Raw genomic sequence first — 26665 nt, 5'->3', positions numbered from 1 at the left:
GATTAAATGATTTTGTCATCGAAGGCATGTGGATTAGGGAAAAAACCTCTATTTCATGGGTTAATGGGAGTTCAACTTTTTTTCTAAAAAATATTTTTATTGATTTCAGACAGGAAGGGAGAGGGTGAGAGAGAGAGAAACATCAATGATGAGAGAGAAACAATGATACACTGCTCCTGCATGCCCCCTACTGGGGATCAAGCCCACAACCTGGGCATATGGCCTGACTGGGAATTGAATCGTGACCTCCTACTTCATAGGTTCATGCTCAACTGCTGAGCCATGCCAGCCGGGTGGGTTAGACTTATTTTTGTGAGGATAGACTTTTTAATCTAAAGAGATGGTTTGACAGAGTAGCCTTTAAACCAGTCTTTGGGGTCCTATAAACAACTCTACCACTTACTGTTTCTTACCACTTTGGATAAGCTAATTAACCTCTCTAAGCCTCAGTTTCCTCATCCATAAAATGGAGTTATTTTAAATTGCCATGAGGGTTAACTGAGATTGGCACAGTGAGAGAGTTTAACAGTCGAGAGCCTCGCCACTCAAGCCCTGGTCCATGGGCCTGCAGCATCAGTATCACCTGGGAGCTTGTTAGGGACGCAGACTCCAGGACCCACCAGACCTACACACTGCAGTCTCAGAAACACTGGGCCATCCCATCAAAGCCCTTCTTTGACCAAAGTGGGTCAAATCATCATGGCAAGATGAATGAGGGCTGGCATCTTCTGTTTGCCCATGAACCACGCTGTCTACATTAGGGTAGGTCTGGTCTTAACTCCCAAGATAGTGTAATCAGTGAGATGGCATGCAAATGACATACAACTCTCTACCTAGTTCTCGCTGTTTCTGAGCAGTGCTATTTCTGCAAAGAAGATGCATGAACGGTCAATAAGCATGACAGATGCTCAACATAATTAATCATTAGGGAAATGCTAATAAAATAACGGGATACTACTTCACATTTTACTAGGATGGCTAAAATTCAAAGCAAAAAAGGAAAAGAAGTGTTGGTGAGGATGTGGAGAAATTGTAACCTTTATACATGGCTGTTGGAAATGAAAAAATGAAACAGCCACTTTAGAAAAACAGTATGGCCCAGCTCCTCAAACAGTTAAACACAGACTTACCATATGGCTGAGCAATTCCACTCTTAGGTATAGAGCCAAGGAAATTGAAAACATATGTTATACCAAAATTTGTACACAAGTGTTCTTAGCAGCATTTTTCATTATAACCACAAAGTGTAAACAACCCAAATGTTCATCAGCAGATGAACTGATAAGTACAACTGTGATAGCTCCACAAAGTGGAATATTATTCACCTATAAAAAGGAACACATTCCTGATTTATGTTACATGATGAACCTTGAAAACATATTCCGTCAAAGAAGCCAGACACAAAATGCCACAAGTTGTATGATTCCATTTATGTGAAATGTGCAGAATAGGTAAATTCAGAGAGACAGTAAATTAGTAGTTGCTAGGGAATGGGGGAGTGGGGAGGAGAATGAATGCTTTATGGGTACAAGGGTTCCTTTGGGGGTGCTGAAAGTGTTCTGGAATTAGACTGTAGTTACGGTTGCACAACCTTGTGAATATACTAAAAACATTAAATACTAAAGGGTGAAGTTTATGGTATGTGAATTATGTCTCAAAGAAATAAAAAGTTCCTGGGAAGCAGAAAATACTTTAATTTTGGGAAGAAGGATGTGTCACGAGGTCCCCAAGACTTCTCCCAGCATCAGTGACTCTCTAGGACAGGGGTGGGGAACATCAGCCTGCGACCATTGGTTCTGGCCCTGCCAAGGCATTAGGGGTGAGTTAATAATGTTTGACCAAACATAGCAGGCTCATTTTTAAGTCGATAATTTTGTATGGCCTGCGAATGATGTTATAAATATCCAAATGGCCCTTGGCAGAAAAAAGGTTCCCCACCCTTGGTCTAAGAGAGTGGTCCGCAAACTCATTAGTCAACAGAGCCAGACATCAACAGTACAATAATTGAAATTTCTTTTGAGAGCCACATTTTTTTTAAATTAAACTTTTTCTAACGCCACTTCTTCAAAATAGACTCGCCCAGGCTGTGGTATTTTGTGGAAGAGCCACACTCGCCCAGGCTGTGGTATTTTGTGCGAGCCACAGTTTGCCGACCACGGGTCTAGGCGGACTCATTGCTATGACTTATTCTGGGGAAGAGTAGGTACGAGCTTCCAGCAACCTCTCCCAGGATAGTGACCCAGGACACATTCTCCCAGCAAGGAGTTGTGACGTGTGTGAAATGTTGCCTACCAGGAAATCACATTAGAGACTCGGTGCCTTGGGTTTTTATTGGGAGCCGGTCACGTAGGCACCCCCTGCTAGGCACATGCCCAGGTTCTAGACTCTTAGAAGGAAAGCAGGAGAAGTCATGGTGTTTGTACAAACAGCTTAGGTGCAGTGAGCTACTCTTCACTTAGTGCTGAGAACACTCCTGAAATCTAAGTTCACAGATGCTGACCAAGGGCCAACGCTGTAGCAGTTAAATTCAGAGACAGTAGTCAGGCCTGCTATGTTAACTCTTTCTGCACGAGGAAGTTGGCGTTTTGAGAGGTTAAGCAAACTGTCCAACGTGATCCAGCTATTAGGTGACTGTGCTGTCTGGCTGGCTGCAAAGCCCAGATTTTGAACTCCTGAAATGAACTGGACTCTTTTTAAAAATATATAGTTTTATTGATTTCAGACAGGGAGGGGGAGAGAGAGAGATAGAAACATCAATGATGAGAGAGAATTGTTGATCGGTTGCCTTCTGCACCCCCCTACTGGGGATTTAGCCCACAACCTGGGCATGCGCTCTTGATCAGAATCAAACCTGGGACCCAATGAGCCAAACTGGCTAGGGTGATCTGGACTCTTGAACTCTGGCTGTGGGAGACTTTTAACACATTGCGGACCAATAGTTTTATTGCTAGGTTTACCCAGTGGCCAGATAAGTTTCTATTGAATGAGTACAAAAAAAACCATTTTAAATAAATGTTAAAGCACACTTTAAAGTTAAATACCCATTGCATTTTGAAGTTATTTATTACAATTTCTTACAAGCTAATAGTATCTTTTTAAAGTATGATACTCTGTAAAACACTGTATAATATGAAGTGAGTGTTCTCGTGATCCGACCACAACGATACAGTCTCTTCTTTGCACACGAGAAAAAGCGTGGTGGGGCATTGCTCGTGTGTCACGTTTTAATGTAAGTGTGTTCTTCCCAACTGCTTGCTTACCCCTACCGTTTCCATCTATGCTGTGGCCTCTCTGGCTGCTCTGCTGTAACTCTTTAGTCTTTAACCTCTGCCCTCGTATAGCTACTGGCAGCCCTGCTCAGTGCTCCTACAAGTCTTCGCCGACTCGGACCATGGAGAAGAAGAAGTCCTCATCCGCAGCTGGCCGAGTGGATACCAGCAAAGGGACCCCTCCGGGAGCGGAGGCCTCCCGGGTATGTCCACACCCATGCTCACCCTCGGGACCATTGAACTGACTGTACCATTCCTCCCTGCGCCTGACTTGGGCTTCTCTGTCAATGTCCAGGGACTGCTCAAGGGTCAGATGTGGCTTCAAATGTCACCCAACCTTTGAAAAGCATTTAACTTTTTGGACCCTCCTAAATCTTAGTGCCTTGGAGCAAATTCCCAAAGACCTCATCCTCTTTCCAGACTTCCCTCCAGAGGCCAGGGGTCAGCACATGTTATAGAGAGTGATCAAACTCCTGGTTGAACTCCTGAGGGGACACTTTGCATATTAGCCTTTTATATATAAGGATTTTTATTGTGGAAACTTACATATGTCCCTTTTTTTTTATCCCATTCACCTCCTCCACACTGGTCCTGCCCCCCCCCCAAGGCCTTCACCACACTATTGTCTGTGTCCATGGGTTATGCATATCCTATATAATAAAAGGCTAATATGCAAATTGACCAAATAGCAGAATGACCAATTGTTATGATGCACACTGACCACCAGATGCTCAATGTAGGAGCTGCCCCCTGGTGGCCAGTGCGCTCCCACAGAAGCTGGGCTCATGACCTAAACTGGCAGTCAAATATCTCCCTAGGGCTCCTGAGTGCATGGGACCTTTCAGTCCAGAGGCCGATGCTCTACCCATTGAGCCAAACCAGCTAGAACTGCCCCCCCCCTTTTTAAATCCTTGCTTGAGGACATGTTGAGAGAGAGAGAGCAGGGATGGGGGGGGGGGAGAGAGAGAGAGAGAGAGAGAGAGAGAGAGAGAGAGAGAGAGAGAGAAAGAGACAGAGAGAGAGAGAGAGAGAGAGAGAGAGAGAGAGAGAGAGAGAGAGAGAGAGAGAGAAATATTGATTGTTTGCTTCCTGTCTGTGCCCTGACCAGGGATCAAATCCACAACCTGTTGGTATATTAGAAGACACTCCAACCAACTAAGTCACTTGGCCAGAGTCATAACTCACCATCTTGTGTTATAATCACTTGAAACCTTTCCTAATGATTGTAGATCTTTATATACAGGAGTGAGCAAAAGGAGGTTTACAATTCTGAGTACGCAAAACAATGTATTTTATTATTATGTACCTATTATTATTCTTATTTGTATTATTGTTATTTCATATCCTTATGATTTGTCTTTTAGGTAATGATGACTGGTAATTTAACCTACTTTTGCCCACCCCTGTATCCAGGACCATTATATGGTTCTGTTGTTAACTCTTCTCAAGATAACAAGGAGAAAGAAATCTTTGCATTTTGAGGCTGAATTTATTTTTTACTAAATCACCTAAATATAATGAGCTCATGATGCTTCTCTGCAAACACTCCCATTGTGTCCTTCTGAAAGGAAGTTGTGCATCGCTTCCACCTGGGGTATTTTTAGAAACTGCAGTTGCGGGTCACAACTGTCCTATTCTGCGTCCCCTACAGATGGAGAAGATGAAGAGGGGGTCGCAAGTAACCACTGCTCTTTCCAACTCGAGCCCCGGGTCTCCTGTGAAAAGATACAATGTTCTCACAGGCCTTTCTAAGAGGTCCTCTTCTCCTGTGGCATCCAGGTAAGCGCCTTTCCCTTCTGTCACAGTTAGAAGGTTAACGCAGTTGGGCAGGGCTCTGTGCAGTGCGGGGTGTGCCTCTTGCTCCCCACAAGGCATGGGCAGCCCTAAGAGCTGAGCAGGAGGAATGCTGAGCTGTGACTTAACCTCCTTCACTCTTTGAGTCTCTTCTGGAGAAATGATGGGCTCTCTTTTTTAAAAATATACTTTTATTGATTTCAGAGAGGAAGGGAGAGGGAGAGATAGATAGAAACATCAATAACGAGAGAGAATCATTGATCGGCTGCCTCCTGCACTGGGGATTGAGCCTGCAATCTGGGCATGTGTCCTGACCAGGAATTGAACCGTGACCTCCTGGTTCATAGGTCAATGCTCTACCACTGAGCCATGCTGGCCGGGCTTCATTGTTGTTTTAGCCACCACCATTTTCAAATAGGTTTTTATATTCTTACCTGGAAGTTTTCTCGAAAAGGATAATTGAATATATTAAGATACACCCCCTCTTCACAGTCAGACTTATATACTCACCCATTTCTGAGTCCTATACTTTTCAGGCTTTTGAGAGAGAAATTTGAGTTTGGACCAATTTTTAAAGGCTTTTTATTGTGAAATCATTTTAGTCATACAGAAGAATTGCAAGACTAGAACAAAGAACTCCTGTACAATTTTAAGCCACATTTGCTTCATCATTCCCATCCCTATTACTCACTCATTCACTTTCCATAGACACACACACACACACACACACACACACACACACATATAGTTTTTCCCCAGTAACATTTGGAGTAACTTAAAGACGACATGACCTTTTACCTCTAAGAATGAAAAAAAAAATCTTTCTTATAACCACAGTACAATTCTGAAAGTCAGAAGTTTAACTTTGATATAATGTTGTTATGTAATTTACAGTCTATTTGCCACTTTTGCCACTTGTCCCAATGAGATCCTTTATAGCATTTCCCCTGCTCCAGGATCCACCCTGGCTTCTACATTGCATTGAACCAGTTCTTCAGCCTTTCTTCTTCATGACCTTGACATTTTAAAAGGATACAGGCCAATTCTTTCTAGGGATTGTTTTTCTCTCGGGTCAGTCTGCTGTTTCCTCACGATTGTGCCTTTGGGGCAGGAATCTGCCAGGAAGGATGTCGGTTCCTTCTCAATGGTCATAACATGATGCCAGGATGTCAGGTTGCTACACTACTGGTAATGGTAACTTTGATCGCTGTGTTAAGGTGGAATCCACAAGTTTCTCTGGTATAAACTTGTTCTTTTCCTCTCTAGAAAGGAATAAACTGTGACCATAAACATAGACTTTAGCAGGGCCGGCATGGCTCAGTCGCTGAGCATTGACACATGAACCAGGAGGTCACGGTTTGATTTCTAGTATGGGGTGTGCAGGAGGCAGCCAATCAATGATTCTCAGTCATCATTGATGTTTCTCTGTCTCCCTCTCCGTCTCTGAAATCAACCAACATACTTTTTTTAAAAACACCACATAGACTTTAAAGACTATTGACAAGCTTGTGCTGAGAAGACCACAGACCCCTCCCATCCTGTGGGTGGGCTGTATTCACCATGCCTGGAGTCTAGTGGCTTTGGAGAAAAATAGAGCTGGATTCCAACCCGTGGAGTAGAGAAGTCCTTTGGGGTTCTGCTTTGCAGTAAACTCATGCTCAGAAGCATAACAACCTTCTCCTGAGAGATATTCTTGCTGTTCTACTTTACAGAGGAGTTTGTTCATGTTTCCTATAATCAGGAACCTTACAATGTTATAGCCTATCTTTACCACCCCAACAAAACTTGTGAATCCCCTTCGTTAGGTTTTTAATCACTGGATGTATTGACCCTTTAAAAATTAAAGTGGGAGAACTGTTTAAAAGCAAGATGAAGAATCAGTGACTTGGATGCCAGCCTTGGCTCTCTCATCTGTTGCCATCTCTTGGGAAAGACCATTTAGGCATTTGGGACTTGGGTTTTCTTACGTAAAATATGGTTAATAGTACTTTCCTGCCTACTCACTGGGCTCTCCTGGCGATTAAATAGATCCTTATTAAATAGATGAGAAAGTACTTAAAAATAAAACTAGGAAAGCACGGCGAGTTCCCATAATTAGTGTTTAATTTCTTTAATTAGCCAAGATTCTTATTTCTAGGAAATTGGCAGGGGCATGAAATTACCAAATTTTGTGGAAGCAAAAGAACCTTAAAGACATTATGCTGAACAAAATAAGCCAGATACGAAAGAATCAATCTTGCATGATTTCATTTCTGTGAGCTAGCTGGAATAGTCAACTTTCAAGAGACAGAAAGCAGAAGGGAGGAGTTTGCCAGGGGCTGGGAGAGGGGAATGGGGAGTTAGTGTTTAATGGGAACAGAGTTCTGTGGGTGGATGGTGGTAGTGGTTTGCACCCCAGTGTGAATGTACTCAATGTCACTGAATTGTATACTTACAAATGGTTAAGGTGGTAAATTTCCTGTTACATATATTTTGCTACAATGGCAAAAGCTTGTCTGTTGCCATATTCTAATGCCAGATCCAGCTCTGGTGTCCGTCTAAAAGGGGCAGTGGAAGAAAGCCTGACACGCCATCTTGACATTGCCATCAAAGTTAAGTGACGTTAGGACATGGTATCACCAACGTGGCTTCCAAAAACATTGTCACCTCCACCTGGGACATTTTATAGGTAGTTGATGTTCCCGTTAGGGTACTAGTGCAACAGGGACTTGGGAGTTTGTGCTAGTAAGCCTTACATTTGTTCTTCTTAGAAGATTAAATGGTTCAACTTTTTGGAACCAGCGGTCTGAGGAATGGAGAGTTCCGTGGTCAGGCACAGTGATCACCTTCTGGCATGTTTTCGGTCTTCCAGAGCCACTGGCAAAGGATCCCCACTGTCTCCGAAGAATGTGAAGGTGCCATACCCAGAGTCTGTTGTGCAGTGCCGCTTACCCGCCTATTCCAGCCAGGAGACGCCCAAGAAGAAGGCAGACAAAGAAAAGAGCAACAAGGAGCGGGAAGGGGCCCTGGCTCAGCTGGCGGCTGGCCAGCTCCGGGTGGACGCCTCGGAGAAGCGCCTGGTGGAGAAGTATGCCTTCGAGAAGACTGTGGCTGCAGGAGGGAAGGGCGAGAGCGGCGCAGGTAGGCCCTCCTTGTCCACACCACATGCCACCCAGCCTCGGCTTTCCCTGCCCTTTGTCCTCTCACCTGGTCCGCGATCTATGTGGGAGCCTTGTGTCTGGGGGAGAGAGGAAGGAAGGGGCCTTCGCGTAGACATCTGCACACCCTGTGCTCTCCAGGCTTGCATGTTGCCCCTCAGTCTGTCCTGCTGCATTGGGCCAGCGTCAGCACGTCCCACGGAGAGGCTCTTCCCTTAGTCCTGTAAGCTGCTGTGAAGGATGCAGCGAGTTCACCCACATGGGCGCAGGGGTGGCGGCTGCTGTGGAACTTGCTGGTGACCCTGTCTCTCCTCCCTGCCTTTCCACCGCTCTGCGCTGTGAAATATATTCCAGTCAGAGCTGCCCACTGCAGCGTCTCTGCTTGGTGGCTAATTGTGCCAGTCCTGCAGCGTTTCCCATCCACCACTAGGTAGCATCTTCCCTTTCAAGTGGCAGCTGCCAGTGAGTGATCAATTTCCTTTCCCTTGATCCCTCTGGCGCAGCCTCAGGGAAGCCTAGTGCAGGTATCATCAATGCAGGCGAGGCTGCAAAGATCCTGTCAGAAAAGAGGCGCCAGGTCCGGCTGGAGAAGGAACAAAAGGAACAGGAGAGGCTGGAAAAGATGGAACAAGACAGGTATGGGGGTACTCAGGGTTTGTTTGGTTTTTAATTTCTCTTTATTGCTGAAAGTACTCCAGATGTTCCCATTTTTCCTCCATTGACCCCCTCCACCCCACATGCACCCTCCCCAGGCCTTCACAGCCCTATTGTCTGTGTCCATGGGTTATGCATATATGCATACAGGTTCTTTGGTTAATCTCTCCCCACCCATCCACCCCTGTCTTCCCTCTGATATTGATCAGTATGTTCCAGGCTTCTATGTCTCTGGATCTATTTTGTTCATCGGTTTATTTTGTTCATTAGATTCCACATATGAGTGAGATCATATGACACTTCTCTTTCTCTGACTGACTTATTTCACTTAGCATGATACTCTCCAGGTCCTTCCATGTTGTCTCAAAGGGTAAGAGATCCTTTTTTACTGCTGCATAGTATTCCATGATGTAAATGTACCACAGCTTTTTTATCCACTCATATACTGATGGGCACTTGGGCTATTTCCAGATCTTAGCTATTATAATTTGTGCTGCTATGAACATAGGGGTGCATACATTCTTTCTTATTGGATTTAGGATTCTTAGGATATACTCCTGGAAATGAGACCACTGGGTCAAATGGCAGTTCCATATTTAAATTTTTGAGGAAACTCCATTTTGTTTTCCATAATAGTTGTACCAGTCTGCATTCCCATCAGCAGTGTACTTGGTTCCCTTTTCTCCACATCCTCACCAGAACTTGGAATGTATTGATTTGTTGATGATAGCCATTCTGATGCGTGTGTGCATCTCTCTGATGATTAGTGACTTTGAGCACTTTTTCATGTCTCTTGGCCTTCTGTATGTCCCCTTTGGAGAAGTGTCTACTAGTATTTAGATCCTTTGCCCATTTTTTAATTGGATTGTCTTCTTTTTGTTAAGTTGTATAAATTCCTTGTATATTTTGGAAATTAACCCCATATCGGATGTATCATTGTTAAATATGTTCTCCCATGCAGTGGGTTTTCTTATTGTTTTGTTTATCGTTTCTTTTGCTGTGCAAAAGCTTTTTATTTTGATGTAGTCTCATTTGTTTATTTTCTCTCTAGTTTCTTTTGCCCAAGGTCCTAGGGCCTAGAGATGTATTAATAAAAAGGTTTTTTTTTAGTTTTTTTTTTAGTATTTTGTCTGACTCAGATAATAAAAAGTTTTTTATGAAAGATATCTGAGATTTTACTGCCTAAGTTTTTTTTCTAAAATTTTAATGGTTTAATGATTTACATGTGAGTCTTTCATCCACTTTTAGTTTATTCTTGTGTATAGTGCACACATTTTTTTTGCATGTATCTGTCCAATTTTCTCAACACCATGTTGAAAATATTGTCTTTACTCCATTGTATGCTTTTGCCTCCTTTATCAAATATTAATTGAGCATAATGCCTTGGGTCAATTTCTGGGATTTCTGTTCTCTTCCGTTGATCTATCTGCCTGTTTGTGTGCCAGTACCAGGCTGTTTTGAGTACAATGACTTTGTAGTATAACTTATCCAGTATTGTGATTCCTCCACCTTTGTTCTTTCTCAAGATTGCTGAAGCTATTCAGCCTTTTTGGGTTCCATATAAATTTTTGTAGTGCTTGTTCTAGATGTATGAAATATGCTGTTGGTGTTTTAATAGGGATTGTATTGAATCTATAGATTGTAGGTAATATGGACATTTTAATTGTGTTGATTCTACCAATTCATGAACATGGTATATTCTACTTATTTATATCTTCCTCTATCTCTTTTCAATGTCCTGTAGTTTTCTGAGTACAGGTCTTTTACCTCCTTGGTTAAGTTTATTCCTAAGTATCTTGTTTTTTGTTGCAGCGATAAATGAGATTGATTTTTTTGTTTCTCTTTCTGAGAGTTCATTATCCTATCTAATAAAAGAGTAATATGCAAATTGACCATCACTCCAACACACAAGGTGGCCACCACAAGATGATCAGCAGGGGAGGGAAGTTGGGAGGGACCAGGCCTGCAAGGGAGGACAGTTGGGGGCAATCAAGCCTGCAGGGGAGGGAAGTTAGGGATGACCAAGCCAGCAGAGGAGGGAAGGGTGGGGGCGGGGGGGACTCAGGGCTGCAGGGGAGAGCAGTTGGGGGCAGGGGGAACCAAGGCTGCAGGAGAGAGAAGTTGGGGGTGACCAGGTCTGCAGGGGAGGGATGTTGGGGGTACCAGGCCTGCAGGGGGTGGCAGTTAGAGATCACCAGGCCTTCAGGGTATGAATGTATATGCATACAGGGAAATTGGGGGGGACCAGGCCTGCAGGAGAGGGAAGTTGGTGGTGACCAGGCATGCAGGGGAGGGAAGTTGGGGGTACCAGGCCTGCAGAGGAGGGCAGTTAGGGGTGACCAGGCTGGCAGGGATAGGCAGTTAGGGGCAAACAGGCTGGCAGGGGAGCAGTTAGGCATCAATCAGACTGTCAGGGGAGTGGTTAGAGGGTGATCAGGCTGGCAGGCAGAAGCAGTTAGGGGCAATCAGGAAGGCAGGCAGGCGAGCAGTTGGGAGCCAGCAGTCCTGGATTGTGAGAGGGATGTCTGGCTGCCAGTTTAGGGCCGATCCCGGTAGGGCAGTCAGACATCCCTTGAGAGGTCCCAGATTGGAGAGGGTGCAGGATGTGAGGGACACACACCCCTGTGTACGAATTTCGTGCACAGGGCCTCTAGTTGGTGTATAAAAATGGCATTGATTTCTGGGTGTTGACTTTGTATTCTGCTATGTTGTTGCATTCATTTATTAAATCCTATAGTTGTTTTTTTTTAATGGAGTCTTTAGTGTTTTCTATGTATAATATCATGTCATCTGTGAAAAATGATTGTTTTAGTTCCTCCTTTCCAATTTGAATGCCTTTTACTCTTTCTTCTTTTTTGATCACTGTGGCTAAGATATCCAGTACTATGTCAAATAAGAGTGGTGAAAGCAGACATCCCCATCTTTTTTCTGTTCTTAAGGGAAATGGATTTAGTTTCTGTCCATTGAGTATGATGCTTGCTATAGGTGTGTAATATATGGCCTTGATTATGTTGAAGTATAATCCCTCTATTCCAACTTGGCTGAGAGTTTTTATAAAAAATGGGCCCTAGCTGGTTTGGCTCAGTGCATAGAGCATTGGCATGTGGACTGAAGGGTCCCAGGTTCAATTCTGGTTAAGGGCACATGCCCAGTTTGTGGGCTCAATCCCCAGAGGTGGGTATTTGGGATTGGCAATCAGAGATTCTCATCATTGATTTTTCTATTTCTCTCTCCCTCTCCTTGTATTTTCTTACAATCCTTTGTATTTCTGAGGTGTAAGTTGTTATTTCACCTCTTTCATTTCTAAATTTATTGACTTAGATCCTCTGTGTTTCTTGATGAGTCAGGCTAAAGGTTCATTAATCTTGTTTATTCTTTCAAAGAACCAGCTCTTGGTTTCATTGATATTTTGTATGTTTTTTTTAAATCTCTTGTGTCATTTATTTCCACTCTGATATTTATCATTTCCTTCCTTCTATGCCCCCTGGGCTTTTCTTATTATTCTTTTCTTAATTCTTTAAGTTGTGGTGTCAGACAGTTTATTGAAAAATTTTCTTATTTTATGAGGTAGGCTTGTAGTGCTATGAATTGCCCTCTCGTGGCTGCTTTCACTGTGTCTCATGGATTTTGGGTTGTTTGTGTTTATTTTTATTTATTTCCAGGAAGTTTTTTGTTTCTCCCTTATCTCACTGGTAATCCATTCATTGTTTAATAACATGTGATTTAGCCTCCATGTGTTTGAATATTTTTGAGTTGATTTCTAATTTCATGCACCTGTGATCTGAGAAGATGCTTGATATGATTTCCATCTTCTTGAACTTGTACAGACTTGTTTTGTGTCCTAACATGTGGTATAGCTTTGGGGTGAAATTTTCTGTTAATGTCAATTAAATCCATATGATATAATGTGTCGTTTAGAGTCACTATTTCCTTGTTGATTTTTTGTCTGGAAGATCTAACCAGGAAATCAGTGGGTTGTTAAAGTCCCCTACTATGGCTGCATTGTTGTCAATCTGTTCCTTAAAGTACTCCAGGTGGTTATGTATATGTATATGTATATGTATATGTATATGTATATGTACACACATTTTTAGGTGCTTCTGTATTGATGCATATAGGTTTACCAGGTTTATGTCTTCTTATTGTACCAATCCCCTTAGTATTATGTACTTACCTTTATTATCTGATGTGATGGCCTTCATTTTTAAGTCTCTTCTGTCAGATAAGAGTATTGCTACCCCAGCTTTTTTGTTTCCATTTGCACTGAAAATTTTTTCCTATCCATTTACTCTCATCCTGTGTGAGTCTTTTGTTCTAAGGTGGGTCTCTTGTAGACAGAATATATATTCCTGAATCATGTTTTCTGCCCAAAGTATGGGTGGGAACCTGCCACAGCTTAGATATTCCTCTGGAACTTCAGCGGTGGGAGCCCGGCCATGCCTCTCTTGCCTTTGCACTTCCTATCACGTCTCCACTTTACATCCTTGGTTATAAGGGTTTTCTCTAGCTAGCCTTCAGTTGGTTGTTCAGGATGATTTTTCTATATTTTAATTGTAATTCCAGTTTGGTCCTGGGAGAATGTCAATGTAGCCTCCAGTTAATCCGCCACCATCTTGGAATTCCAGATGCTCAGAGTTTTGCTGCGATCTTGCCCCAAAGGCTTTGGTGGGAAGAGCAACTCTCCTTTCTTTCTAGTGTTGGAATTGATAAAGCCTTGGTGAAAGTATAGATCTGCCTGATAGGTGTCTAGGAGACTGCACCTTTTATTAGTCATTATTAACAGCGATGGAACTTTGGTCTTCTCAGGAGACCTGCAAACTCATAGCTCCTGGATCTAAATGTTACCAGCAGCTTCCTCTTCTCCTCTAGGACCAGCCAGAGAGCTATCAAAGGAGTTCGAGCTTTGCTTATAGAATAAGGTTCTCCCTGAAAAAAACAGGAGTTTGTATATGTAAGGGTTTTGATTCTGCTTCCTGAATCATGTTTTCCATCCAAATTATACACCCCCAAATGAGAGAGAGGAAGGTTGATCAGAGGCCACTCTATGAGTAGGAAGCCTACCTCATAGTCCATGAGATATAGAGTATGTCATCCTGCAGCATGACAGAAGGCTGCTTCCTAAACTTTGGAGGGTGTCCAAGTCATCCCAGACGTGCAGTGAAAACGCACAGGCACAGGCCCTATCCTGCCTCAACAGCTCACCAATGTTTGAGAACTACTGCATTGTTAGTACCGGGTATTTGGTCAACGTATAGACAGTGTGGCACTTCTGAATTTCATATTTAGAGAGGAATGCACCTGGAAGGGCAAGGTAGATCTTTATCTCTTAAGTTGATAAAGGAAGCTTTCAGGATAATCACAGAGTGCAATCCAATACTATTTAGAGAATTAACATGACAGGAAGCAGCACTTCAAGACTGGCACTGAATTGAGAGTAATAAATAATAGAGGAGTGTTCTCCATCCTCAGGTGACCTTGACAGGTCTTTTGTGGTCTCTGATTACATACAGGTTTGCTGCTTTTTTTAAAAGTGGTGATGGAGAGTGGGTAGGTCTGGCTGGTTCCTTCTTCAAATTCCGGGCTTCTCTGATGATTTTCCCACCTGCAGCGGCAGACCTTTTCATTGAGTGGTGTTCTTGGGCTGGTTTGGGTGCACCATAGGGTGTGTGAAGGGAGGTCACAGAAGATGAAGATGAACCACAGTACCTCAAATGCCAGTCCTTGGTAATTGCAGGCCCTGAACAGGTGAGTGACGTGATTGGAGCTGTGTGCTGGGGAAGGTGAAGTTGTTTGCCTTCCAGCATCTACCCTGTCTCACATTTTCTTCTCAGCTCAGCTCCTGAAATAATTGACTGTATTCCTGTCTGTTTCCTTAACTCACATTCAGTCCTCATCCCTCACACTTACCATTCCTTCCAACTGCCAGATGCCTAAACCATTTCTATGTTGGCTTTCACCTTGTCCAGCTTGCCCTGGCTTCTCTGGCCTGTCCTTCTCGGTCTCCTGCTCCCCTCACATGTCACCTGGGCTTCCAGCCCTCAGTCCTTAGCCAGCTTCACCTGACAATCCTCTGCCAGTGCCCCTGTCATGCTGCCAGTTTCTCTAACTTCAAAAGATTTGGGGTTCACATTTCACCCCATGGGTTCATAATGCGCATTTGGTGTGCTGAACCAACTTTGCTCCCATCTCCCTTTCTACTCTCATTTTCCCTCTTTATCTGCTTCTGAAGCTAATTTCTTCTTGCTCTGTGGACCTTCAATACTTTCTGGTACAAGAGAGGCACTAAGCAACACATGCATACTGGTGGCTCCTGAATCTGTGCCTACGGGCTTGGTCTCTTGCAAGGGCTGCACTGTCCACCACTATAGCCTCTAGTCCCATGTGGCTACCCAAATGTGAGTTCACTACAATTAAGTAAACGTCAGCTCCTCAGCTGTAATAGCCACATTTTAAGTGCATATCAGGTGCATGGCTAGCAGCTACCATGGCCATCATGGATCTCTAGTACATTTCCCTCATCATAGAAAGTTCCGTTGGATAGAGGCCATATTCCCAACTGCCTTATACTTTCATTTGAGCGTGTGCTACATGCACGCCAAACCAAGCATTTTACAGGCAGGCCTTATTCTCTTTCTCCCACACTTCCTTTTTCTTTCACAAGCTCTGTGCCCCATCTTTCCAGCCACCTAAATCAGAAGTCTCAGCCAGCTTCCAACTCTTCCCTCTCCTTCTACCTCAGTGTCCCATCTTCCAGGTCCATCCAGGCTGCCTCTCCTTTCCCCTCCAGCCCATCCTCTTCTCTAAGCTCCAGACCCTGTTGTTTCTCACCTGGACTGTGCCTGTGGTATTCGAGCTGAGCTCCCTGCTCTAGGTCTCCTAGAGCTTGTCCACTGTTCTCACTGTGTCTCCAGTGACTATTCACACATAGTGTCATTGTCATGCTCCCATTCCTTACCAAGCCAGGACCTCCCTTGTCCACAGGATCCATCCAAACCCATCACCAGGCCTTCAAGGCTGGGCAGGACCTGGCCACCACCTTCCCCCCCTCCTCCAGCGTTCCAGACACTGATGTGCAGAGTCCCTGATAGGCCCTCACCATGTGATTCCATACCTCCACCTTTCCTCTGCTGCGCATGAACTCATGCTCCTCACCAGACACATCTTTTCTCCAGACTCAGGTCAAGCCGAGCTTCCTGTCTGCAGCCTTTCTGTACCTGCCCCTAGGAGAGAACTGATCTCTCTTCCTCTTCCCCCTTCCTGAGCCAGCTGTTCGGCTAACATAGCCTTGTCTGTGCAATGGCCTGCTTCCCCCTGGTAAGCATCTTAAAAGGCTGGGATACAGTCCTTGGATCACTGGCGCGCTGGCACTCAGTACATGTACAAAGAAGGCAGAGAAGGAGATAGAGGCCCATCTAAGACACCATTGCAGTTTCGGGCTAAGAGAAGGCAAGGGCTAGCAGTGTGGTGAAGGTAGACCTGGAAAAGGGAGGGTGTGTTCATGTCAGGTGGGCCAGCTCCAGTCTGCAGACTTGCACAACCTAACAAAACTACCAATTCAGAGTTGATGCTGAGGGATGAGTCTATTCAGACTTAAGAGAATGGGATACCCAATAACTAATAAAGGAAGGACAGAAGGAATTAGTTTTAGAGAGTAAAAACTATCCATTTGATTTTAGACACACTAAGTTGAAAGTGCCTGCAAAGTGTTCAGGTGATTGAAAATGGAGTTGATGCCTGGGGCCTAAATAAAAACGAGAGTAATACACTTGACCCAAAATCAGTTTTCCTCTCTTGTCAGAATGTGAAGCTTTGCCTAACACCACATGGGTGGTGAGAAAATACCAGACAATCTGGTTATGAAACTCAGCGGATATCACTTGCAATAAGATCATCCCACATCTGTTTTGAGCTTAGAGCCAATGCCACAGACATACAAGTTGCCGAGAAAAAATAAAGGCCCTTGAGTTCAAACTGTGGAAAGCCAATTATTGTCACAAACTGGCGGGGGAAATGCCATCAGGGATGAGACTATTTAGGACAGTAGGGTGACAAGAACCCAGAAGCTGGGGCCTAGGAAGAAGAGCAAGAGCTGACCCAGGGCCCATTAGCAGTGACATCACGGCTCTCTTGGAAGCACACAGAGCAGGGCATAAGCCCTGGGCTTGCGGGTGGGCTAAGATGTACATTAGGACTCTTGGAGTTGGGACAAGAAAGCCTGGAGCCCAGGGGAAGGCACTGGCAGAAACCAGTAAGCCAGAGATCTTACTGTGATTCCAAACTGGGGCCAGTAAGTCACGTCAAGAAGCTAAAATAGCTGCTAGGTGCCCACACAGAAAGGCATTCAAGTTAGCCCTCATGAGCAAGGTCACGGTGCCCACATCAGAGGTGCTTCTGCCTCTCAGAATCACACCTCACTGGCTGAGCTCTAGACCAGTGGTTGGCAAACTCATTAGTCAACAGAGCCAAATATCAACAGTACAACTATTAAAGGCATGAGTGAGGGGAATGGGGGAGTAATGGGAGAATAAGGACATATATCTAACACCTTAATCAATGAATTTTTAAAAATAAATTAATTAAAAAACAAACAAAAAACAGTATAACGATTGAAATTTCTTTTGAGAGCCAATTTTTTTAAGCTTAAACTATATAGGTAGGTACATTGTTATTAACTTAATTAGGGTCCTCCTAAGCTGGCCTTTGCTAAAAACTCAAGGGGCCAAAGAGCCACATGTGGCTTGCAAGCCACGGTTTGCCGACCACTGCTCTAGATGGTTGGCTGCTGGAGTGAGAGATGGGGCATCAGTGTGGGGTGGTGGGCATGGCGGCAGCCAAGGCAGGAGCGGGGAGCCTCATACACACAGGGCTGGGGAGAGGTCCTCACAGGAGAGACATTTAAGGATATCTGCACCCATAAGACTGGTATATGTTGAAGCTGAGGAAAGGCCTTGATATTCAGGAGATGAACCATCATTTGGGAGAGAAATTTGATATGGGGAGACCTAAGCCAGCTTGTAATAGGTGAGGTGAGAGGATGACCGTTAGCTGGATGTTAAGAGGCTGTGAGTAGGAAATCAAACTGTGACCTCCAGGTTCATAGGTCAATGCTCAACCACTGAGCCATGCCAACTGGGCAGCAACATGCTTTTTGATTGAAGCAGGCTGATCAAGTCATGGCTTTTTTATTTATTTATTTATTTATTTTTTTATCTTTGCTCACTTGAATATTAAGTCACTCAATCTCCCCGAGGCTCAGTTTTCGCTTAAAGACATTGTGATTAGTGATATGAAATATGTTGTCGTAACACAGTGCCTGAATATAATAAACACATCCCAGGCCACAGAAAGGTATGTGTAGAAGGGTGAAATGATGGAAGGAAGACACAGGAGAGTGGCGGGAGCACCGTATGGGAGAGTGTGATTAATAGCACAAGTGGTAGCATTTACGATAATTTTGAAATTTCTGAGCAACAGTGAGATAGAGAATAAAAGCTCAGATCAGGTGGCCCCAGGCTTCTCTGTAAAGTGGTTGGTGATGCAATCAACAAAGGAGGATGTTGAAGACTGATACAAGGTAGAGGTTTGTACTGTTTCCACAGGGGACAAGGGCAGGGATGGGGCCAAAAGGCGGGAGGGTTAGCTGAGGCCCAGGGACAGATGACCAGTCAGCTTTGTTTGGGCCTTACTCTAACAGTGTTGGCAGCCCCGGAGGGCACAAGGAGTCCTGGGAACCACCTGAGCCTGGAGTTGGGCAGCAGAGAGGGCTCCATGCTATCCTGGAAGTGTTCAGGAGGGGATCGGAGGCTTGGGGCACAGAGAAGAGGGAGCAGACACAAGTGACTGCACAGGTCAGGAGAGAAGGCGGTGAAGGATGGGGTGAGAGATCACAGAAGACAAAGTTTAGGATGTTAAAGGTTAAGCTTTTAAAACTGAAAACTTTTAAGCACGTAAGGAAGAGAGAAGAGAATAGTAAAGTCTACATACTTGTCCACAGATGGAACAACTCAAGGCTGAGCACATGTCAGGGATGCGGTGTAAGTGTGAAAGGGTGGGACAGAAGGTGGCTAAGTGCGGGAGCTTGTGAGTTGTTCAGTGAAGACCCTCATCAATGGCTGATGATGAGGAGAAGGATGACCATGGTACACAGTTTTCTGACCCTGTCTACCTGGTGAGGAAGAGGGGCAGGATTGGAGTAGGTGACAGGAACAAGGACGGAAAGGGTGACAGAACTGTACACAGGTCTAGTGAACTCTGTAGGAACTGGGTACTGATGTCAAGGGCAATGGGGTACTGATGACGAGGGCAATGGGGTGCGGGCGGCCTGCTGAAGAGGGGTGCTGGAGAAAGGACCAAATCCATGTTCTCTCCAGTTCTTGAAGCAGGAAGAGAAAGGATGTGCAGCCTTGGAGAGGACATTGAGTGACTTGGTTTCACACAGGCGAAGCCAGTTCTGGGGGAGGCAGATTGTGGTTAATGGAGGGGATTTTTTGTCTGTAATAGGAGGGACAGGCAGGGGCTAATGGGCCTGTGGGGAGGAATTTCTGTTGTGGGTGATTATGGAGACTTAGGGGTCAAGAGGATATGTTATTTACTCTGTGTGCGTGCATTGGGCACTTCTGAAGTCCTCCTGGTAAAATGGGAGGAACAGAGTGGCTCTTCAGATCCTAAAGAGAAAGGTGAAGCAACTGGACATTTCTTCACACACAACAGATCCTTTGTGTATTAGCTTGTCTGGGATAGACACAACTGGCTCTTTAAAAGAAATGAGAACTGAAACCGTACTCTGCTTAACCTCTGGATAAATCTTGTTCTCCACACATGTACTTGTGATAATCCTATGTTGGGTGTACTTGCTTGTATTATAACTGGGGAACCTAAGAACTGGAGGTTGTTGTGTGTTTTTCTGGATTCATCCCTGAAGTGCTCTTCTCCTGAGGTTTCCAGAATATCTGTTGTTAATTCCAGTTCTTGTAGCAGTGCTTCTGGGCAGTGCAACCTCTGCTAATGTAGAATATGTTCATCACACACTTTTACAGCCTTAGGCTAAATGATGTCTTTAAGTACTTCTTTTACCTTTTAAAAATGTCTCTTTTGTGACACATAAGCTGTCTCCATGATTCCTGAAGCCAACCATTAAAATAGAAGAATCTTCTTTATAATCTTGATCTTTTTATAACAGTATAACAGCATCCAGTAAGTCAGTGACACATGCTTCCACATAAACTTAATTTATGAAAAACACAGTTTTATAGATGCTCTTAGAAGGACATTAAGAATTGGAGAGGGGATTCATTTTAAATTGGAAGACAAACCAGCATTTGGGAACCAACCCAGAGCCAGACATTGTGCTAAGTGCTTCCCATGATTATCTCATTTCATTCTCATAGGGGTGTCATGGAGCCAATAATATAGCCATTTCCATTTTGTAAATGGGCTTCAGAGATGTTCAGTCACTTTGTAAGGAAGGGTCACACGGTGAGTGGCACGATCAGAATGCAATCTTGGTCTTGCCCATATGTCACATTGCCAGTCAGCAACACACTGCAAGGTGAGTATGATTACTCACGTTTTTTCATAGATAAGGAAAGTGACACGCATGTAAGCAAGAAGAACACTAGAAACATAAAAGCAAGCGCTTAGATGTTACAGAATTTCCCTTGACTGCCTAGAGCTCACTCTCATCACATCACCAACTCTGCATACTATATAACAAAGATGTAATATGCAAATTGACCCCCACACCCTCACAAGATGGCTGCTTACAACCAGGCCAGCAGGGGGATTAGTGAGGGACAACCAAATGACTGAACAGCAGGCTGTGTGGGGTGACCAGGCTGATGGGGGGGCCATGAGGGGTGACCAGGCCAGCAGGGGGAGCAGTTGGGGGAAACCAGGCTGGCAGCGGGGGGGGGGGGGGGGGGGGGGGGGGAGGCAGTAAGGGGTGACCAGGCCAGCACATAATGGCAGTGAGGGGCGATCAGGCCAGCGGGGATGGAGGGGCAGTAAGTGGTGACAAGGCAGGCAGGCAGTGAGTGATTAGGGGCCAGCAATCCAGGATTATGAGAGGGATGTCTGACTGCTGGTTTAAACTGGCAGTCGGACATCCCCCAAGGGGTTCCAGATTGGAGAGGGTTCAGGCTGGGCAGAAGGGACCCCTCCCCCCGTGCACAAATTTCATTCATCGGGCCTCCAATTGCCATTGAATTTTATACAGCTAAGAATAAAAGCTAAAACAGATTTTTAAATATTTCCAAAATAAATGGAAAATAGATATTTTAATTTTTATATTAAATGTCAAGTTTCTTTTGAGCATTTCTTCCATTTGCTGCTTTAGAAGTCATATACCAATTAAAACCCAAAGTGAACTTTTGAACCCATAGTCACTGCTTTCAAATTGTTGACTGGCACACTTATGGCCATTGAGACACTTAGTTTTTTCTAGCTTAAGCCAATGTTAAATACTTATTTTGCTTAGTTTTTAAAGAATTGTCATTAAATGAGAATGAGCTCTAGCTGGTGGTACTAAGTGGTTAGACTAGAGCATCGGCCTGCGCACCAGGATCACGGGTTCAATTCACAGTCAAGGACACGTACCTGGGTTGCAGATTTGATCCCTGGCCCCAGTGGAGGCACAAATGGGTGGCAGCCAATCAATGTGTCTCTCTCACATCAATGTTTCTCTCTCTGTCTCCCTTTCCCCTTCCTTCTACTCTTTCTGGAAAGCAATGGGGAAAATATCCTCAGGTGAGGATTAATTTAAAAAAAAAAAAAAAGAATGATTGGGGCTACAGTCATTTGTAGATTGACTGGGGAACATCTGTTTTCACTACAATATGTTCACAATATCATCATTACTCTTCATAACAGAATGTGGAGTCAACCTTGGTTAAATTTTTTTTTTGTAAGTGTATGAGCTGGAGTGGCTTCCGGGGAAGTCACTTTAAGTGGATACTAATTCAGGTGCGCTTGTCTGTGACTATCATGCATTACACTCCTGTCAGCACAGGGTTCTTTGGTTCTTTGACAGTTTGCCTTTTGAGCATGACCCTGTCTTCTTATGTTCTCAAAAGGCTGGAGAGAGAGGAACAGGACAAAAAGGCAGAGGAGGAAAGACTTCGCCTAGAAGAGGAAGCCCGCAAGCAGGAAGAGGAAAAGAAGAAGCAGGAAGAGGAAAAGAAGCAGCAGGAAGAGGAAAAGAAGCGGCAGGAAGAGGAAAAGAAAAGACTGGAGGAAGAGGAGGCCAAGAGAAAGGCCAAAGAGGAGCAGCTGTTGAAAGAAGAACAAGAAAAGGAAAAACAAGAAAAAGAAAAGCAAGAAAAAGCCATGATTATAAAGCAGGTATTTATGAGTCTTCATATAGACTTTGCCTTAAGGGCCTTCGTTAACATTAGGTAAAATTAGTTAAATTTGAATGACTCATAATATTTACTTGAAGTACTTTCTTAAACCAACTGGGCTGGTTATTAAATATGAGTTACTTTGCCCTGTCCAGCGTGTTCAGTGGTTGGAGCACGGCCTGTACATCAGAGGGTTGAAGTATCTCAGATTTGATTACCAGTCGGGGGCATGTACCTGGGTTACAGGTCCAGTCCCTATCCCCAGTCAAGGTGCGTGTAGGAGGCAACCAATTGATATATCTGTCACATTGATGTCTGTCTCTCTCTCTCTCTCTCTTTCTCTCTCTCTCTCTCTCTCTCTCTCTCTCTCTCTCTCTCTCTCTCTCTCTCTCTCTCCTTTATCCCTCTCTCTCCCCTCCCCTCCACTCTCTCTAAAATCAATGGAAAACATATCCTTATTCCTTGGGAGAGGATTAAAATATATGTATATATGAGTTAATTTGGACAATAACAGTGAAGTTGGTAATGTTTTCGGTATGTCAGTTTGGGTTTCCTCAAAGACAGACCCTGGATGAGAATATGGGTGCTGGTAGTTGACTCGGGAGAAGATCCCAGGAAGCTGGTACCCGGGGAGTGAGAGGAAAGCCAATGTAAGCGCATTGATGAGTGAGATACTGTGGGCAACTGGACCTCACTGCCTTTGGGGCTATCTAAGAAACTGTGGAACATGCCTTAGAATTGTCCCTCTGAGAGGTGAGGAAACGGGGTTATCTGCCAACTTCTGCCTATCATGTCTGAAAGTCAATCCTTTGGGAATTAACTTCCCTCACCTCCTGGCCACATATATACTTCATGGCCAGAAGCTACCATCAGACATGAGAAGACTTTGGCTACATATGGGAAGTGTCTGCGCTAGGCTTGCATGGTGGACCAAGGATAGATGAGTGAGGGCCAGCCAGTCGGCTGTGCCATAGAGCCGGCTGTGTGAATCCACCTTGAATGTTGGAGCAGCACCACTTTGGGGTAGAGATGAGGCAAGGACTGTATACAAACCCCGGGGAATTACTATAGTGTTATCTTAACTCAGTAAAGCCTATGCCTTGGTTTACCTGTTCCTATCAGAAGGAAGCAGCAGAAGCAAAGGCCCAGGAGGCAGCTAAGCAGATGCGTCTAGAGAGAGAGCAAATCATGCTGCAGATTGAACAGGAGCGACTGGAGAGGAAGAAGGTAAGAGCTAAAGGATTTGGAGGACTGAGCATGAGGCAGGAACAGGAAGCAAATTCAGTACTTTTGCTGTTGTTGGGTAGAGTGATCTTGGGATTCTCAAATTAGGTGAGGTTCATTGGTAGTGTTGTTCAGATCTTCTGTATCTTCGTTAGTTTTCTGTCATCTTGTTCTATCATTTATTGAGAGAGGAGTGTTAAAAGCTCCATTTGTGATTATGTTTTTTTTCCATTTCTCCTTCCATTTTTATCAACTTTAGTCTTGTATGTTTTGAAGCTCTGCTGTTAGGTGAATATATATTTCAAATTACTTAAATTTTCCTATTGAGTTGACACCTTTATCATTAGAAAAGTCCTTCTTTATCTCCAGTAATACTTGTCTTAAAATCCACTTCATTCGTCTAATTGTGATTAGTATTTGCATAGTAAATCTTTTCCCGTCCTTTTTCTTTAAACCTACATATGTCCTTATCATTGTAAATAGGATATAGTTAGGACTTGTTATTTTGATCCAGTTTGACAGTCTTTGCCTTTAAATTGGAGTATTTGGTCTATTTACATTTGATGCATTCACAGAGAACATTGTGTTTAAAGAGGCTGATGATACAGGTCCATTCTCATGATGTCCTAGTACCAGTCTGGGCTTTGTGTTGCTGTAGGCCTGGGAGCTGGGAGACCAATCTGTGGTCGCCCCTCCCTATTTGCATCTCAGTCTCACTTTTTCTAGGGTGGGCCTCTGGAATGGCAAGTGGTGATTTATTGAATTTTAGGTTACCTAAGGAGAGGAAGGAGAAAGATGGGCTATAAATGAAGTCAACATTCTAGATACTTACTAGTTCACTTTCAAACATTTGATCTTGTCAGTAGGGCAAATGTGTACATCTTCAAAACCAATGGAAAACCTTTCTCTACTCATTATCCTCTGCTAGCATTTCTCTCTCATGAGTTTTCTGAGAAATGTGAAAAATGCATATAGTCCCAGATACTTTTACGTGTTTTGGGTCTTGTATTCCTCTTGTTATGCCCAGATTTTGTGGTCCCCAAAGACCACCAGGGAGCCGAGTCTGATGCAAAAGCAAAAGAGTCTTTTATTCAGGCTAGCCCGAACTCACCCCCCCACCCCCCCACACACACACCAATGCAGCGGCAAGGTGGAGAAAGAGAGCAGGTCTCTCTGGAACAAAGGATTTATAGGGGTGGTGAGGTCACTGCTTTGGCTGACCCTGATTGGTTGGGTGAGGACTAGGGTCCAGTTACATAGTGACATAGTTATGTGAAATGGAGGACACAGTACAAATTGGATTCAGGCATTAACCCTGTCCTGCCCTCACTCTCACCTGGTTCTTTTTGGTTCCCAGAGAATAGATGAAATCATGAAGAGAACAAGAAAGAGTGACGTGTCTCTGGAAGTGAAGGTAGGCATTCAGAATACCATTGTGATCATCCATGTGCTGAGTGGCAGCATACACTCAGAGGAATCGTGGCTCTCGGAGAGGAACAGCCAGACACAAGGGACCCTTCCTGCCTTGTTCCTGGCTGGATGAAAGAGACTGCAGGCCAAAACCGGTTTGGCTCAGTGGTAGAGCGTCGGTCTGCGGACTGAAAGGTCCCAGGTTCGATTCCAGTCAAGGGCATGTACCTTGGTTGTGGGCACATTCCCAGTAGGGGGTGTGCAAGAGGCAGCTGATCGATGTTTCTCTCTCATCAATGTTTCTAACGCTCTATTCCTCTCTCTTCTTCTCTGTAAAAAATCAATTAAAAATATTTAAAAGAGAGAGAGAGAGAGAGAGAGAGAGAGAGAGAGAGAGAGAGAGAGACTGAGACTCTGCAGGTGCTGGAAGGAGGAGTCTCAGAGAGGAGTTCAAGGGTGGTAATTAAAAATATCCTCAGAGAGGGGAGGGAGAGTATGTATGGGGGGGCAATGTTAAAATATGTACACAGATAAGAATTTAATAAAAATAATAGAAAAAAAATATCCTCAGAGAAACGGGTGTGGGGATGCAGGAGGAGACACAGTGGTCATGAATAAAAAAAGAGAATGGTGCATATGAGTAAGGGAAACACAGCTGATACGTAATAAGCTCAGAAGGTCCAGAGAACAACCATGGCGCAGGCAGATGGCTCAGCGTGGCTCCAATTCCCCTCGGATGCTTTTCAGAGCATTTGTCTTTCTGTGTGAAGTCAGCCTTCTCTCTGTTTTCAGAAAGAAGACCTGAAAATAGAGCTCAAGCCTGCTGTGTGTATGGAAAACAAGCCAGAACCAGTTGTCCCGAACAAAATGGGTGAGTGTGAGGTCTGGTCCTTGGGTTTCTCCTTTCGGCAGGCAAGGGCTTGACGCATTTCCTGCAGGGGACAAATACCCGTGGGTCCTCAGAGAGTGTTTGCTGGACGGGGGCTGTGTACTTTGCCTTCCCGGTGGAGTCTCCATCTCCAGCACAGGTCTGCCAGCTCCATGTGGAAAGCACTGGACTCCTCAGTGACTCTAATAATCCTGGAGCAGGAGCCAGCGGTCTGCTGGCCCATACTGCTTTCCAGGACCTTAACTGCTGAGCAGGTTCTACTAAGAACTGACCGCTGTTTTATGGTGGTTTCTCCTGCTGTCCACACTTCCGGCTAGTCTAGCTCTTTTTTTTTTTTTTTTTTTTTTTTTTTTTTTTTATTATTTTTTTTTTTTTTTTTTTTTTTATAAGTTTTTATTGTTCATATTATTACAAATGTTCCTTTCCCCCCCCCCACCATTGCTCTCCTCCACCAGGTTCCCACCCCACCCTCTGCCCTTTCCCCTCTCCCCATTGTCCTCATCCATATGTGCACAGTTTGTTCAGTCTCTTCCCACGCCCCCCTCTCCCCTTTTCCCCAAGAATTGTCAGTTCACTCCCCTTCCATACCTCTGATTCTATTATATTCAACAGTTAATATTATTCATCAGATTTTTTTAATTTCCTTGGTTTTTAGATTCACTTGTTGATAGTTACGTATTTGTTGTTCATAATTTTTATCTTTGTTTACTTTCTCTTCTGAAAGAACCCCCTTCAGCAATTCATATAAATCTGGTTTGGCGGTGATGAACTCCTTTAGCTTTTTTTTATTAGTGAAGCTCTTTATCTGGCCTTCGATTCTGAGTGATAGCTTTGCTGGGTAGATTATTTTTGGCTGTAGGTTCTTACTATTCATCACCTTGAATATTTCTTGCCATTCCCTTCTGGCCTGCATGGTTTCTGTTGAGAAGTCAGCTGACAATCGTATAGGTG

At 44.2% G+C, this 26665-nt stretch overlaps 1 protein-coding gene across 3 annotated transcripts in view; it reads left to right on the top strand.

Moving 5' to 3' along the window:
- Positions 1-26665, top strand: part of MAP7D2 (MAP7 domain containing 2) — a 91675-nt gene that overhangs the window by 55166 nt on the left and 9844 nt on the right. For all 3 annotated transcript variants that reach the window (XM_036439610.2, XM_045582320.1, XM_045582321.1), the window contains 8 exons: positions 3342-3472; positions 4921-5048; positions 7915-8183; positions 8704-8836; positions 21925-22192; positions 23314-23418; positions 24773-24829; positions 25618-25696. In XM_036439610.2, the coding sequence (XP_036295503.1) occupies positions 3342-3472; positions 4921-5048; positions 7915-8183; positions 8704-8836; positions 21925-22192; positions 23314-23418; positions 24773-24829; positions 25618-25696 (1170 nt within the window). The remainder of the gene's footprint in view (positions 1-3341; positions 3473-4920; positions 5049-7914; positions 8184-8703; positions 8837-21924; positions 22193-23313; positions 23419-24772; positions 24830-25617; positions 25697-26665) is intronic.

The sequence above is a fragment of the Pipistrellus kuhlii genome, unplaced genomic scaffold (genome assembly GCF_014108245.1).
Source record: "Pipistrellus kuhlii isolate mPipKuh1 unplaced genomic scaffold, mPipKuh1.p scaffold_m20_p_16, whole genome shotgun sequence".
Lineage (NCBI taxonomy): Eukaryota > Metazoa > Chordata > Mammalia > Chiroptera > Vespertilionidae > Pipistrellus > Pipistrellus kuhlii.
This window is presented reverse-complemented; position numbering and strand designations above follow the sequence as displayed.